Genomic DNA, 18,167 nt, shown 5'->3' with positions numbered 1-18,167 from the left:
CTGATTTTAGCAAAATCAGGTAGATTAGAGTGAGTAATAAAAGGCAAGGAAGTCAAGTTAAGGCCATCACTTTCCCAGAACTCACTGCAGACCTTCATGAATTTTTCAGAGTGATTATAATGTTGTTTTGACATGACTGTCTTAGGGTCAAGTAATTCACCTCTAAACCTTAGTTCACTCTTTTGTAAAATAAGAGTGTTATCGTAAATGATTTCTAAAGTCTCTTTCTGCAAAGTGGGAGGGAGACGCAAGAGAGAGGAGATATGGGGATATATGTATATGTATAACTGATTCACTTTGTTATAAAGCAGAAACTAACACACCATTGTAAAGCAATTATACTCCAATAAAGATGTTAAAAAAACAAATAAGTAAAAAAAAATAAGTTAATTAATTAATAAAAAAAAAATTCTACAATTTTATTATTTTAAATTACTCCTTATACCACCCAAAAGCAATGTGCAGACATTGTCTTGATCCTTGGTCTAATAGAGAAGCTATAAAAAATTTTATGAGACAATTTGAGAAATTTAAATCTAGCTATATATTTGATAACACTTACAATTATATTAGTTTTCTATTGTTGTTGTAACAAATTACCACAAACTTTAAACAAAACAAATGGATTATCCTATAGTTCTGGAGGTCAGGAGTCTGACATGAGTCTCAATGGGATAAAGTCAAGGTGTCAGCAGGGCTGCACTCCTTTCTGGAAGCTCTATGAGAGAATTGGTTTCCTTGTCCTTTTCAGATTCTAGAGACCACCCTCCACATTCCTTGGTTAATAGCCCCTTTCCTCCATCTTCAAAACCAGAAAAATTTTATCTCTTTGTGTCTTTCTTCCATAGTCACATCTATTCCTGATCACTGCCAGAAAAGGTTCTCCAGCTTTTAGGGACCCATGTGATAAGATTGGGCCAACCCAGATAATTCAGGGTAATATCCACACTGCAAGGTCTTTGATCACATCTGCAAAGCCCTTTTAACAAAGTAAGGTAACATATTCACAGGTTCTGGAGATAAGGACATGGACGTCTGTGGAGAACCATTATTTTGCCTACCACAAAAATTATTGTTAATATTTTAGTTGTGATGATGGCATTGGGGCTATGTTTTAAGCCAGATGTTTAAAATGGAAATTTGTTTACAGCTGCTTTATTTGACCAAAGATCCAGATATTGTCTACTCATTCCTTTTAGATGATATAAGGATTGGTTTAAAATAATAACATAGGATTTTTTGCAGCAATAATAATTCTAGCTAATAATTTGAAAGAAATGACAAAATTAGAAAAGAATCACTATTTTGTCAATCTTAATGAAACCAATAGGTTCAGACAATAAGCATCAAAGGATGAAACTATTACAAGAAAATTTCATGGGAAAATTCACAAGGAGGAATCAGGCTGTCACCACCTGAACCCAAATGATCACATTTAACATCACTAAAAGTCAACATCCAGAGAATGTGTAACTTCTGATATGATGCAACATGAGCTATACAGCATCCCCTATGCAGCATTTTTGCAAAACTGCTGAACCTGAATCTAAACAAGATTTTCTGAGCTAACTTTCAAAATGGAAATACAGGAATAATTAAATGACACCACCGGTAAGTGAACAGACAAATCTAGAATGTGGGACGTCCTATAGAGCCGACCGATTTCCTCAACAAGTCAATAGCATAAAAAGTGGTGGGGTAGAAGAGGGAAACACTGCTTTGGACTAAGAGAGAATGCAGAGATATAACACCTAAATGTCAAATGTGAAGCTTTTTTGGGTTCTGATTAAAGTAAAAGGCAAAAATCAGGGAAATTGAATGTGGACTGGGTATTAGATGATATCAATGGATTATGGGAAATTTTGCAGGTTTGATAATGGCTCCATGGTTATGTAAGAATAATGATCATAATTATAGAGAGGCATACCAAAACACATGGAGAAAAATGGCAATGTCTGGGATTTGCCTTCACATATTATCTTCTACCTGTGAAATATAAATATAAAAGTGTATTTGTGTTTTATCCAAAGCAAAATTGTCACATTATATATATTACACTCCCAACTCATGAACAAATGGAGGTGGTCAAGGGAACATTCCACTAACCAAGTATGTAGATTTATGGAAATCCATTTACTATTACCAGGAAAACAAGCAAAAATGTGCATCTTTCACTTGCTGATGGTAAAATAGCAGCCTCATCTTAATATAGCATAAAAATAACAAGTTAACAATTTTTTAAAATGTTATCTTATTTAATTTTTATTTTATTTTATTTATTTTTTTAAACATCTTTATTGGAGTATAATTGGTTTACAGTGGTGTGTTAGTTTCTGCTTTATAACAAAGTGAATCAGTTATACATATACTTATGTCCCCATACCTCTTCCCTCTTGCATCTCCCTCCCTCCCACCCTCCCTATCCCACCCCTCTAGGTGGTCACAAAGCACCGAGCTGATCTCCCTGTGCTATGTGGCTGCTTCCCACTAGCTATCTATTTTACGTTTGGTAGTGTATATATTATTTAACTCAATATTCAATTAATATTATTATTTCAACATGTAGTCAGTATAAAAATTATCAGTGAGATATTTTACTTTTTTTCACATTACGTCTTGAAATCTAGGGAGTATTGGATACATACAGCCCATCACTGTTGACTAGCTACACTTCAATAGCTACGTGTGGCTCACAGCCACCACATTGGACAGAGCAATGCTCAGGTAAGCCCTATTTGAGGTTGCCTAAGTCAGGACAACGTGGATTCATTTTCTTGAGAGAAAATAGGACAAGTCTACAAAGCAAGAATTATTTTCTAGTTTTAAATACTGGGCTAATACTTCTGAAGTTCAAAATAGCACAGCTGTATTTGAGTCTCAAAGTAGCTGCATCACATAAAATGAAGACATTTTAATCCAAATAGGAAACAGGGAAATTGATGAAGTGAGAAAATGCACAGTCCACTGTGCATTTTCCTGCATGAATGGCTTCCTTGAGACCTTGGAAGAAATGTCAGTCCTGTAAATACCAGGATGAGTTTCTGGCATCTTCTGGGTGATTAATATTTAATGTATTGTGCTGACTTCTTCCTTTTCCTAAAGGAACCTCCTATTTTGGACATCTTTCAACCTGAAGAAAAAAACCCCACACTGTTATAACTGCTTCTGCAAGTCTACAATCTATGGCTTGGTGCTCTCTGGAAAGTGTTAAGCTACTGACCACTGATGAAAAGGGGGAAAGAAATATTGGCTGCATGGTTGAACAAAAAGAAAGACACATTTTTGTTTTAGTTGAAAATATCTTTTTGTTTTGGAGGACAGAAACTAATATTTGCCCTCAGTTTGTGCTGGAAGCTCAGCTAAGTGCTAGGAGTTCCACCTTCATCTTGAGTCACTGTTCCTCCTGGGGCCATGAGACTCCTTATCTCCAAGGATGAGCTGGGACATTCAACTGCTTCACATGTCACATTTGAGAAGAGATACCCTTTCAAGCTCCACACTGTGCTCTAGCAGTTTCTTCCACAAATTTATTAATTCATTAATTTAACAAGCATTTATTGACAACCTACTGTTCTAAATACTAGAAATGTAAGAGTGAAAAGATAGGGAAAAGAAAAACAGAAAAAATAGGAAAAAAAGCGCTCCTCTTTCAGAGGGACAAAGAAATAAGGAACAATAAGGAAATAAAATAAATAGTAGATCAATAGTGATTAGTGCTGTACAAGAATGTAAGTCAAAGAAAAAGGATGGGAAGCACAGTGATTTTGGGCAAACTGTGTTGGGGGAAAGAAGGGTGTGATTTTTGATAGGATGGTTAGGGAAGGTCTCATTGAGGTGACATTTGAGAAAAGACCTGAAGAAGGTGAGGATGGAGAAACAACAAATGCAAATGCCTGGAGGCAGCAGCAAGACTGGTGTGTTCCAGCTAACATCATACTCAATGGTGAAAAGCTTAAAGCCTTTCCTTTAAAATCAGGAATAAGACTAGGATGCCCACCCTCACCACTTCTATTTAACACAGTATTGGAAGTCCTAGCCACAGCAACCAGACAAGAAAAATAAATAAAAGGCATCCAAATTGGAAGGGAAGAAATAAAACTGTCACTATTTGCAGATGACATGATACTCTATACAGAAAATCCTAAAGTCTCCAAACAGTCTTCACGTATTATTAGAACTAATACATGAATTCAGTAAAGTTGCAGGATACAAGATTAATATACAGAAATCTGTTGCTTTTCTATACACTAATAATGAACTATCAGAAAGAGAAAACAAGAAAACAATCCTGTTTAAAATCACATCAAAAAGAATAAAATACCTAGGAATAAATTAAACCAAGGAGGTGAAAAACCCACACTCTGAAAACTATAAAACACTGATGAAGGGATTTGAAAATAATACAAGTAAATGGAAAGATATCTCATGTTCTTGGATTAGAAAAATTAATATTGTTAAAATATCCATACTACTTAAAGCAATCTGCAGATTTAATGCAATCCCTATTAAAATACCCATGACATTTTTCACAGAACTAGAACAAATAATCCTAAAGTTTATATGGAACCACAAAGACCCAGAATTGCCAAAGCAATCTTGAGAAAAAAGAGCAAAGCTGGAGGTATCACACTCCAGCTTTCAGACTATACAAAGCAACAGTAATCAAAACAGCATGGTACTGGCACAAAAACAGACACATAGATCAATGGAACAGAATAGAGAGTCCAGAAATAAACCCATACACTTATGGTCAATCAATCTACGACAAAGGAGGCAAGAGTATACAGTGGAGAAAAGATAGTCTCTTCAGTAAGTGGTGCTGGGAAAACTGAACAGCTGCTTGTAAAGCAATGAGATTAAACATTTCCTCACACCATATACAAAAATAAACCCAAAATGAATTAAAGACCTATATATAAGACTGGAAAGCAGGAAACTTCTAGAAAAGAATATAGGCAGAACACTCTTTGACATAATTCTTAGCAATATTTTTTTGTATCTGTCTTCTAAGGCAAAACAAATAAAAGCAAAAATAAACAAATGGGACCTAATTAAACTTAAAAGCTTTTGCACAGCAAAGGTAAACATTGACAAAATGAAAAGACAACCTACTGAATGGGAGAAAATATTTGCAAATGATATTGCCAATAAGGGGTTAATATCCAAAATGTATAAACAGTTCATACAACTGAGTATCAAAAAACAATCAACCAATTAAAAAAAGGGCAGAAGACATTTTTTCAAAGAAGATGTACAGGTGGCCAATAGGCACATGAAAAAATGCTCAACGTTGCTAATCACCAGAGAAGTGCAAATCAAAACCACAATAAGATATCACCTCACACCTGTCAAAATGACTATCATCAAAAATTCTACAAATAACAAATGTTGGCAAGGATGTGGTGAAAAGGGAACCCTAGTACACTGCCGGTGGGATTGTAAATTGTTGCAGCCACTATAGAAAACAGTACGGAGGATTTCCCCAAAACTAAAAATAGAACCATCACATGATCCATCAATCCCGCTGCTGGGTACATATCCAAAGAAAATGAAAACGCTAATTCTGAAAGATACATGTACTCTGATGTTCATAGCAGCATTATTTACAATAGCCAAGATATGTAAGCAACCTAAGTGTCCATCAACATACAAATGGATAAAGATGTGGTATATATACACAATGGAATATTGCTTGGCCATAAAAAAAGATTAAAATTCTGCCATTTGCAACAATGTGGATGGACCTAGAGGGTATCATGCTTAGTGAAATGTCAGACAGAGAAAGACAAATACACTATGTTATCACTTATACGTGGACTCTAAAAAATAAAACAGATGAATGTATATAACAAAACAGAAACAGACTCAGATATAGAGAACAAGCTAGTGTTTACCAGTGGGGAGAAAAGGGGGAGGGGCAAGATAGGGGTATGGTATTAAGAGCTACAAACTAATACGTATAAAATAAATAAGAAACAAGGATATATTGTACAGTGCAGGGAAATATAACTATTATTTTGTAATAACTTTAAATGGAGTATATTAAAATATTGAATCACTATGTTGTACACCTGAAACTAATATTGTGAATTGACTATACTTGAATAATAATAATAAAAAAAAGACTGGTGTGTTCAAGGAATAGCACATGGGTACAGTGGAATTCCCAAGTATCTTTACATACCTTAAAGACCTCTCTGTGTCACTCACTCCATATAAAGGGACATTTCAGACTTAATAATAAAAATCGTTATCTTGGATAATCTAAATATAACAAACTGGGAACCAAGTCAGTGATGAAAGGGACAGGAGGATAGTATGAGGTCGGAGAGACTCCTAATGGGCTTTGGCCATTTGTAAAAAGAGGGATATTAACTATAGCATCTATTTCCAGTTGTTGGGTCTCTTACTCTATTACCATTCTGTTGATTGTTTCTCTCCCCTCCCCCATCCTCCTATTTTTCCTTGTCTAAACACACCTGAAGATGGGCTGGTTCATCGATCAAGCCCTTCAAGTACTTCTCTCTTCCCATACCCTGCAGCTTATCATACATGGTCTCTTTGGGGGCTCTGCCTTTAGTTATCCACTCTTTCTGTTAAGGGATGCTGATGACATTTGCATCATCAGCAAGATCTTCATCAGTGAGGAAAGGAGGAAATTAAATCAATCAAATAATATCTAAATCACCCGAACTGGAGGTAAACTGAAAATTGGCTGAAGAGAGTCTGAAATATGCAGGAAGAATTAGATTTAAGTCTAAATATGTAACTGTAAAAGAAAAATATGAATAGTTAATAATACCTCGCTAAGATTTAGCTAAGGCTAAATGGGAAAGGATTAATTTAAAGAAGACCAAGAAAAATCAGACCTGGAGAGCATAGGTTCTCTTTCATAAATCAGTGAGTCACAATAATTTAGGCAATAAATGAATAATTGTGGGGTAAGATTAGCTAGGTGTTTAAAGGTTGTTGAAGATCTTAAATTGCACCAATTTAGCAGAGAGTAGATTCAGTGTGTTTGAATATAACAATTAGCTCCCAGAAGAAAAGGGAGCTTAAGTATTCCTGTTCATGTGTGGGTCTCTGCTGTGTGAGATCTTCTCTAACATTTGCTGAGTTGGTGTTAGAACCCCCAAATATCTGCGTGGAGGGCTTTGGGTTCACTTTTAACTACTTTAAAACAAAAACTTGTTTAAAATAAAATTTTTAAAAAAACCAAAAAAGCAGTCTCACAGAAATAAGCGCCAAATGTTGGAGCTGGAAAGGGCTCTAGTCGAAACATTTCATTTTACAGATGAAAAGTCAGTTTCTTCATCTGTAAAATGAAGGAGTTGGAAAAGATGAGATCGAATGTCTTCCACTTTCAATAACCCATAAAATCTAGAGAGGCTAAGGGGTGCCCAAAGTTGTTCAGCTGGTCTGTGCCAGACTTGGAAAGTGGACTTGATTCCCAGGATTCTCCTTATGGCTGTGAGTCAATTCTGTATTTTAAAAAATTCAGTCAGCTCAGTTGTTTGATACAATGTAGATAAATAACCATCTTACTGAGCTAGATTTTTTTTTTCTATTTCAATCAGTTTTCCTGTGTCATGTAAACATAACCTCAGGAATATCACTAGTCACAGAAGGAGCAAAGCTTGAACACAACACACTTGGAGCCGGCTGAATCACTCCATAAAATACAACAACTTGGCCATTAGCATTGGGACCAAGAAACAATGGATGCAATGCTTTTCAAAATGCAGATTTGTGCACAGGTGACCTAAAATGGGACCTGACCATGAAAAGCAAAGTATCCATATATGGCAGAAGAGAATAACTTGAACTAACTAGAAATCACTGATGGATTGAAAATAATTTACTTGAGGCCCCATTTCCGTGGATGCCAAGGGACTTCTGCTTTTCCCTGGGGTTGGGGGATGGTAGCATGAAATATTCCAGCAATGAACAGCAATGAACAGACCTAGTGGCCAGGTCTTCTCTAGGCCTGGAGATGGAATGGTCTATCCCTGTACACCACTCTGGGACTCTGATCTTCTAATCGACACCACGGGTTCTAAATCTGAGACATACTTTCATTTCATCTCTTCCAGGAAGCAGGTCAACATCATACATTAAAAAAGGCTTTTTCCTCCTCCATCCCATAAGCAAAATAAAACAGACAAAAATGTGCAAAAAATATTTGTAACTTATATTACAGACAAAGGGTTAATATCCCTAGTATATTAAGGGCTTCTAAAGCATGAAAAATAAAAGACCAACAACGCTACTGGAAAAGGGGCATCTTATAAACATTTGAGTTTCAGAAAAAAAAATGCATATGTTCCCTAAACATATGAACAAATGTTCAACCTTACTCATATTAAGAGAAATATTAAGTCAAGCCACAGAGAGATACAAATCCTCACTTATTGTATGGGCAAAAACCCAAAATTGTAACAGAATTCTGCATTGGCAAGGCTGTACAGAACAGATACTGTCATACGTTGCTGGTGTGAATGCAAAATGGTACAGACTTTATGGGGAGGAATTTGGCATCTAGGAAATTACAAATACCTCTTAACCTGTTTCTACAAATCTATCCCAAAGAAACAGGAGCAAAATGTGGAAAGCTATTAATTTTAAAGTTATTAACTGTAACACCATTAATAATTGCAAAAGACAAAAAAGAACCCAAATGTCCATTAACAGGCAACTGGTTGAATAAACTACGGAGTACTCTGCAGCTATAAAAGAAAATGAGAAAACTCTTTATATGTTGCTATGGATTACTCTTCAAAATACTGTTAATTAAAGAAGAGCAAGGTGATGAACCCTGTGTGCAGTAGTATATAGTCGAGCGTGTTCATGTTTGTTTGCTTAGATTTAAAAATAGAAGCGTACCAAATGTAAGGCCAGACACTATAAAACTCTTACAGGAAAACATAGGCAGAACACTCTATGACATAAATCACAGCAAGATCCTTTTTGACCCACCTCCTAGAGAAATGGAAATAAAAACAAAAATAAACAAATGGGACCTACTGAAACTTCAAAGCTTTTGCACAGCAAAGGAAACCAAAAACAAACAAAAAGACAACCCTCAGAATGGGAGAAAATATTTGCAAACGAAGCAACTGACAAAGGATTAATCTCCAAAATATATAAGCAGCTCATGCAGCTCAGTATCAAAAAAGTAAAGAACCCAATCCAAAAATGGGCAGAAGACCTAAATAGACTTTTCTCCAAAGAAGATATACAGATTGCCAACAAACACATGAAAGGATGCTCAACATCACTAATCATTAGAGAAATGAAAATCAAAACTACAACGAGGTATCACCTCACACCAGTCAGAATGGCCATTATCAAAAAAAATCTACAAACTATAAATACTGGAGAAGGTGTGGAGAAAAGGGAACCCTTTTGCACTGTTGGTGGGAATGTAAATTGATACAGCCACTATGGAGAACAGTATGGAGGTACCTTAAAAAACTAAAAATAGAACTACCATATGACCCAGCAATCCCACTGCTAGGCATATACCCTGAGAAAACCATAATTCAAAAAGAGACATGTACCACAATGTTCATTGCAGCACTATTTACAATAGCCAGGACGTGGAAGCAACCTAAGTGTCTATCGACAGGTGAATGGATAAAGAAGACGTGGAACATATATACAATAGAATATTAGCCATACAAAGAAGCGAAATTGAGTTATTTGTAGTGAGGTGGATGGACCTAGAGTCTGTCATACAGAGTGAAGTAAATCAGAAAGAGAAAAACAAATACCATGTGCTGACACATATATATGGACTCTAAAAAGAAAAAATGGTTCTGATGAACCTAGGGGCAGGACAGGAATAAAGATGCAGACGTAGAGAATGGACTTGAGGACACGGGGAGGGGAAGGGTAAGCTGGGATGAGGTGAGAGAGTGGCATTGACATATATACACTACCAAATGTAAAATAGATAGCTAGTGGGAAGCAGCCGCATAGCACAGGGAGGTCAGCTTGGTGCTCTGTGACCACCTAGAGGGGTGGGATAGGGAGGGTGGGAGTCAGACGCAAGAGGGAAGGGATATGGGGATATATGTATACGTATAGCTGATTAACTTTGTTATACAGCAGAAACTAACACAACATTGTAAAGCAGTTATACTCCAATAAAGATGTTAAAAAAATAAAAATAGAAGCGTAAACTAAAAACCAACCAAAATGGTTGAAAAATTAGGATAGAGAGGACAGGTCTAGAAGCTAGATTTCTCTTCTTTTGTCCTATGGTTTTCATTTGGCAATTCTGTAGCTATTTAATCTAATTTTAAAACAAAAATTAAAAGCAAAATGAAACGAACATTATTGTATAGTTGACTTGTGGCTTACCCACACAGAGGATTATTTCAAGAGCTCTTAAAACAGAGTAATTTTTAACTGTTTATCCTAGTGGCGTATACACAAAGGTTAAAAAGAACCACAATGAAATCTAAGCAGTTTTCAATAATCATATTTTTAGTAATAATATGTGTATTGTAAATTTGAAAATATATATATTTAAAGGAAGTAAGAAATTATATTAATGTAATAGAAAGAAGAAAAGTAGGCAGAAGAAAAATTTAAATGCAAAATAAATTCAAAGCAGTTAAGTTAAATTTCTATAATCCTAAATTGGAAGTAACAATATTAATATGAATTTGTGATATTATTTCTCCTTCAAAACAAATAAAAATATGTAGAAACAATGACCAATACAATAGTAATGAAAACACCCAGTGCCCACATTTTGGTCTTTAAATAAATTTCCCTCTTAGAAAGAACCAAGTCTTCTTAGAGAAATGTCTGGTTCTAAGTCAGGGTACAGGAAACATACAAAATAAGGTTGGAACATTTAGTCCTGCTCCAAAAGAAGAAATCTATGAAAGACTATTGGGTTTGTGGCAAAAGGATATAGGAGAAACTTGAAGAGGCTCCCAGTTGTCAAAGATGGAATATTTAAAAAAAAAAAAAAAAGATGGAATATTTTGATCAAAAAGTATAAATACAATAGTAGATTGAAACATATCAACTATGTTTAAATCCATGTGTTGATATGATACTTAAAAAAAGCCCCAAACCACCTCCTTGATCATATGTGGGAGATGATAGCGAAACAACTCATTATTTTGAAAATTAGAACATTAGTAAATAAACAAAAAGAATAAATAATTTATCCTGATTTTTTGTTCAAATAATTATCACAGGGTACTCAAATAGTTGATCTGGAAAACTGCTTCTTTCAGGAGAGTACCAGCTAATACATGCAAAATGTAGGATGGAATTAGCATACCACTAGTTTGTAACCCCTAACAAATACTAGACTAAGCATAACCATCAACAGGTACTAAAGCCATTAGCTAAAATGGGGACGTCTAACATTAAAAGCTTCTCAAACTTTACTGTGCATATAAACCACTTGAGGATATTAAATTCTAGAATCTGATTCAGTAGTTCTGGAGTTGAGCCTGAGATTCTGCATTTAAAACAAGCTACCACATGGTGCCAATACTGCTGGTCAGAGGGCCATTCTAAGAAAGAGAAGAGCAGCCCCTAGTATACGGGAACTGGCCTGGTACTATCAGCTGGGCTTTGTTGTTCTCTTGTTGAGTGTAAACAATTTCACAGAAAACATCAGACAAATTTACTCTGTGACCATGATGGATCAAGACAAAAAACAAGCCTACCATGTAATCACATCTAAACACAAAAAATGAACACTGTCCAAACCACAACATACTTATCTTGGTTATTATAAGTGGCGCTGCTTCTTTACAAATTGTAGCCTTAGGCTCTATTCAGTCTTTCCTCCTGCTGAATAAGACTTACTAAAATGCCCAATCACTCATGCTTTCTGACAGCATCTAATCCAGAGCAAAGCTCCAATTCCTTAAGCCTTCCCTAAAATCACCAAGCATAAGCCCAAGTCCTATAACAAGTCCTTTCTAACACTGTCTGAGATGTCTCATGGCTCCTCTGGTGAGCATTCTCTTCATTACAACATGTAATAAACACATCTTGTTCAACTACAGGTGTGTTCTGGTGGTCTTTGGTGGAGTAGCAATTCAGTAGTGTGATGGATCAGGCTGACAGGTGAGTCACTAAACAATATGTGCTTCCTGATGTGATGCTATAGAGATTCATAGCAAGCAAGTAATCTTGCCAAAAAAGATGAATGCTGATCTGATTAAACCTCTAGATTTAACCATCAGTTTACAAGAAATACAGAAGCTAGAGGAACATTTTAGGCAACTGTATTTAATTCAACCATGAGACAATTTGCCTTTTTTTCCAACAAATAAGTGAAAAGAAAAATAGAAGATGGAAGGGGAACATATAGATTAAAAGAAACTCAATAGTCATATCCATCAATTGTAATGTGTAGCCCTTATTTGGGTCCTAATTTATACAAATTACTACACAAACTAATAATGATAATGACAAAAAGACAATTGGGGCTATATGAACAGAGGCTAGCTCTCTGATAACATTAAAAAAGATTATTAATATTTTTAGGTTTCATAATGACAATGGTCATTTTTCAAAACATTTACAAATAAAATGATATGCTGTCTAGGATTTGCTTTAACATAATTCAGTCATAGCGAGAAGGAGTGTAGAAGGGTATACATAAAAACATTGGCCATATTTGATAATCATCATAATTAGATAATTTTAAGGGTATATGATGATTCTTTTTATTATTCTCCCTACGTTTAATATGTTTAAAACATTACATAGTAAACAATTTAAAAAATTATTTTTTACCATTTAATTCAATAGAGCATTTTTGAAAGAAGAAAGTTAAATAGAGAGAAATTAAGGACCACAGCTCAAAATGGCTACATATTCTACAGAAATAAACAGTAATGAATTTTAAAGAGTCTTTCCCATTACTGAAATTGCTTTCAGAACTATTTGTTGAGAGGTGTTAGAATATTCACCTGTTTCTTTTCTTTTTTTTTTTGTAATCACTAACAGATATGTCAACTGCAAGTGAAAAGGAATAAGGAATATTATTATGTAGACTCGGGTGATGGTCATTAGAGAAAAATTCAATTTAAATGTTTGACTCTTAGAAAGAAGGAAACATATTATTTGGGCAATTACCTGGATCTGTAGCAGACATCAGTGAACCAAAAAACAAACAGTCAGTGAAGTGAAAGTCTCCATTTTTCAGCTGGTCAGCATATACCATAGCCTTCACAAAGCCATACATAATTAACCTGTTGAAGAGAAAAATATGATCTTCAAACATCAACTTGAATCCTGTGTAAACCCATGCCATCATAGCTGACATTCTAATGGGCTTCCTGAATAAGCATGATGCACAAATTACCACTAGTCTGCCGATTTGTAGCCATGCTAGTTCTCAGTACACTGTACCAAATATCACAATTTATTCACCTGGCAAAAGGTAAAAGAACATTTTATAGTGTACTTCAGTGAAAACAAATCTCAAGGATATAAAAAATTATCTGTGAAATACGGCATAGCAAGTCATACCCACAAATATAGTGGCTGGGTTGACATCTGTAAATGGATTGCTTTTCAGTTTTACTGTTTTGTCTGCTAGGGTGTCTGAAAGGGGTTCAAATGTCAAGTCTGTCACTGTGATGAGAAGGATACTGGCCACTCACCGGGCACTCAGTCAACCAGTTACTTTACAATAGATGAGTCTCTACTACTGGTGGTGTCAGGACATTTCCACACCAGGTAGAGAATCACTGTTAGGTTTAGAGCACCTGTAACTTCAACACACAGTTGAAAATGAATCCTGAAACGGTTACATTTTGATCTTGCAAAGAAAGCTATTCTGTTCATGAGATTATGTTTACCAAACCCATGGAATGCAAATTATCTGTTTTGGTCATCATTTGCCACCCTATAGCTTCTAAATTGTATTTAATTATTTAATTGACTGATTTTTCTAAATCCTAGTGGAGGAAACACAAAAATTGGTGAACTGGACCACGGTAGAATCGCTAAAAGTGACTGTAAGAGTCCTTAGAAACCACTGACTCTCAGACCAATAGACTGTTGCTTAGATATTCACACGTATTTAAATTAGTTTCTTGAAAAATGTTCTAGGGTTGTGAGCATGACTAAAAAGACGAGAAATCAGATATTCGAAATTTTAATGACAGTGAGAATGTAGATATTTCGAATTCTCTTATGAAAACTTTCTCTATGAGAGAATATTTCAGACACACCTGCATTTAAATCCAGTTTCTACCACTTACTAGTTATGTGACTTTAGGGCATTACTAAAACCTTCTGAAGTAGGGATAACAATTATGGTTAGTCTACAGAGTTGTTCTAAGGATTACCTGAGGTAATATAAATTTGGGTTTTGACACATAGTAAATTCTCAATGAGATTATTACTGCTAATAGTAATTATCAAAATAGGTAATATTCACTTTCTATATCTATTTCTTCACATGTTTTAACTCCTTTCATCCTCACGTTGATCCTACAAGGTAGGTACTATTTGCATTTTACAGATGAGAAAACTGAACACTGTGTGATCAAGTAACTTGCTCAAGGTGACACAGCTATTAAACTGTGGAACCCAGACTTGAACTGAGGAATTTGACTCCAGATCCCGGGCTTTTAAGTCCTACATCATATTGCCTACATGAACAGTTCTATATTGTACATTATATGTTATCTCATACAACATACTCTTAACTAGTCCATAAGGTGGTTGTTCTATGTAGGACAAAGGTGCAGCAATGGAGTATCGCTAAGAACTTGGAAATACTACTACCCATGAGTTGAACTATTAAGACAACCAACATGGGTTCGAGCAGAGACCCAATATTGCTGTGAAGCGTGTGGATTCTAGCAGGGGAGGCTGAATCTTAACTAGGCTGCAAGTGTTAACATATCTGAGAAAGCCTGTGTCATGCGACACAGCAATGGTTTCTGGGAAGAGGCCTCAATCATGGCAGCTCACCTACACTTATCTTGGGGAGGGCATTCTGCTGGTTACCAGGGTGTGCAGCCTCTGGATAGGTTAAGAGTAGAGTCATTCAGCTTGTTTATTCAATAGATGTTTATTACTGAACCCCTACTATTGTCAGGCTCTGTGCTAGGTGTTTAAAATACATCAGTGAACAAGACAAAGATCCCTGTCCTTATGGAGCATGTCTTTTATAGCAAGGCAGATGGCAATAAATATAATCATAGATTTTAATTATATATGTTATCCACATCACCCTCTGAATTAGAATCTGCATGTCTGATGAACACTGAGACTTTCTGGACAGTCACAACATTACCAGGGAAATGCTCTCCGATAGTCATCCCTTCAGCCTCACCTGGTGTTAACCTGACTTCACCACAGTTCTTTCTCATTTGAGCTACACTTCCAATATGGAGCATGGACAGGCTCTGGAATCAGTATCAACTTTATGACCTATGACTATATTTCTGAATTCTCTACTCATTAGTTAATTTTACAAGTTAGGAATCTGAGGCTTAGAATTAAAATGACTTGCCCCATATTGCCCTACAGAAGCCATTAGATTGGGTAAGATAAAAAAATATATATGCATGCATATATATTACCCAGGCTTGGGAAGATTACTTGGAAACTAGAAGCCTCATATATATTTGATGAAAATAAAATTAAAGTCTTTATAAAAGCCAATTTGACAATTTATTTTAAAAGTATTAAATTTTTTATATTCTGTAGCTTATTAAATGATTTTCTATGAATTTTTGCCAAGAAATTAATCTTAATACACACCAGAAGGTGAGTATTTAGATTATTTCAGATTATTACTATTCATGAGTGAAAAATTCAAAGCAATCTAAATGTCCAGTGAATAAATTACTGAACACACATATAATGAACTAATATGCAACTATTAATACTATATACAAGAGTGTATATTAGGCATAGAAAAGTAAATTGATAAAGCAAATTATAAAGTGGTAATATATAATAGTTTCTAATTTTATAAAAATTGAATATATTTAAGCACACATATAAACAGAAAAAGATCAGAAGCATATAGCCTGGGATGTTAATAGTGGTTATAAAATGACATGTGACTATTTTCTTTTTTCCTATTCTGCATTTTTCAGTTCTTTCTAAATAACAGTCATAATAAAAAAATAACAATGTACATTAGTGAGTGCTATTATGTGACATGACATTCATTATGTCATTTAATCTTCATAATACTTGAGTTAGGTACTATAATTATTCCTTTTTACAAAGGTGAAAATTAGGATTCAGAGAGGTTAAGTAAGTTGCCTAAGGTCACAGAAGTTAGCTTGTGACAGAGCTGGATTTGAAACCAGGCAGTTGTATACCAAAACCTGCATACGCAACCACCATTCTATAAAGATTTGGAATTGTTTTGAAATCAAGAGAAACACATGTGCCTGTACACACACACACACAGGCACACACATACACACATACCCCTATACACAGTTTGTTCTTTTAAAAAAAGAAAGTAAAGGATTTGTTTACTCCAAATCAACCCCTGGACACAAAATAACTATAATTCCAATATCTTCCTTGAGATAATACCTTAAAAAGCAAGAAAAACAGAAAAAGCCCAGTGCAGTATGAGCTCAGTATGATCATTTTGTTATTATTACCAATAACAATGATCATTGTCACTGATAATTATAATGTCAATAATTAGTGTGTATCTATTATGTGCCAGGCACTTTTTTTTTTTTAATAAATAGCTATTGTTATTGTTGCTACATTATTATAACTAACTAATTATAACTATATTAACTGGGAGGATAAAAAAATGAACCCATTAGCAACCACCACATTCTCACAGGGTGGTATGTTCTATCAGCACTTCACAGAAACTATTTCAGATGGCTCAGGATACAGGAAAGATGTGGTCTGATGGGGAGAGGGAAGCCAGTGAATTCCAGTGCATGCAATGCTATGAAGATGGTGGACCCAAGTGAGATGTCCTTCTGGGGTCAGCCTGTGCTTAGGGACAGCCCAGGTCACAGGGATGGACAGAAGCAGAACTGCCATATAAAAAGCAAAATTGCTGATAACACTGATTTCAACAAATACCCACTTAGTGCCATTCTTTAAAAAGCAGAGTGCTTATGCTACAGAGGATACAAAGGTGCAAATCCATGACCCGCCTTCAAAGAGTAGAGTTTCACAGGATGGCAGTCATGTCACTTATAGAAGGCACTGGGTAAAAGAGAATTTGAAGAAATGTCCTACACAATGCTCCACATACTCACTTTATTGAGTGTTTGTGACACACGTACTGATTTTAAATTTCATGAGCTTGTTTCACACTATTAAAGCTCCACACCTAAAGGCATGTTGCAAAAATGTTTCAAAACAGAAAGTTCCAGAAGGCTCAATTGCTTGGATGATCTTTAAGTATGCCATCTTAGTCTCTCTCAGTATTTTTTAAAAAGAATACATCTTTTTTAAAAATAGTCTTGATCAAGCTATGAATAGATCTACTGGAAAAAGCAGTTTTTTGAATTGCTAGAGATATGCAAGGGGAATTGCTGTCAGTTTGGAAACAGCTGTGTGGACCAGGCCTGTTAACTGTCAGAAGAGCCACATTCCTGCCTGTGAGAGCTTGTGAAACAGACCATTACGTGGACCTCACTCTGCAGTGGGAAAGCCCAGCACCAACAGGCTCTGGAAGCAAAACAAAGATTATAATCTGCACCTAAATTGCTGATTTCTATACTCAAACATTTCCTCTGGATAAGCATCTTTATTTATTTGTTCACATTTTATGGATAGTTTCAATCTCACAGTTTCTTTTTTTTTCTGGGGCATGCATTCAAGGGCAATACCCCACTAGAGAAGTCATAAATTCTTTTTCTTTACAGCTTTACTGAGATATAATTCAAATATAATATTGTGTCAGTTTAAGGTATACAATATGATGATTTGATATATGTATATATTGCAAAATGATTACCACAATAAGGTTAGTTAGCATATCCATCACCCCACAGTTGTATTTTTGTATGTGGCGAGAACTTTTAAGACCTACTCTCTTAGCAACTTTCAAATATACAAGAAAGCATTATTAACGATAGTCACCATGATATACATTACATCCCCAGTCATCTTATAACTGGAAGTTTGTACCCTTTGACCATCTTCACTCACTTCTCCCACCT

General features: G+C 35.3%; 1 protein-coding gene across 1 annotated transcript in view; it reads right to left on the bottom strand.

Moving 5' to 3' along the window:
• SLC9A9 (solute carrier family 9 member A9) overlaps positions 1-18,167 on the bottom strand; it is a 536,019-nt gene that overhangs the window by 371,479 nt on the left and 146,373 nt on the right. Inside the window, exon 5 of the mRNA XM_059920157.1 lies at positions 13,123-13,238. Within this exon, the coding sequence (XP_059776140.1) occupies positions 13,123-13,238 (116 nt within the window). The remainder of the gene's footprint in view (positions 1-13,122; positions 13,239-18,167) is intronic.

This window comes from Balaenoptera ricei, chromosome 4 (genome assembly GCF_028023285.1).
Source record: "Balaenoptera ricei isolate mBalRic1 chromosome 4, mBalRic1.hap2, whole genome shotgun sequence".
NCBI classification, from domain to species: domain Eukaryota; kingdom Metazoa; phylum Chordata; class Mammalia; order Artiodactyla; family Balaenopteridae; genus Balaenoptera; species Balaenoptera ricei.
The sequence above is the reverse complement of the archived record's forward strand: the minus strand, read 5'-3'. Positions and strand labels throughout refer to the sequence as shown.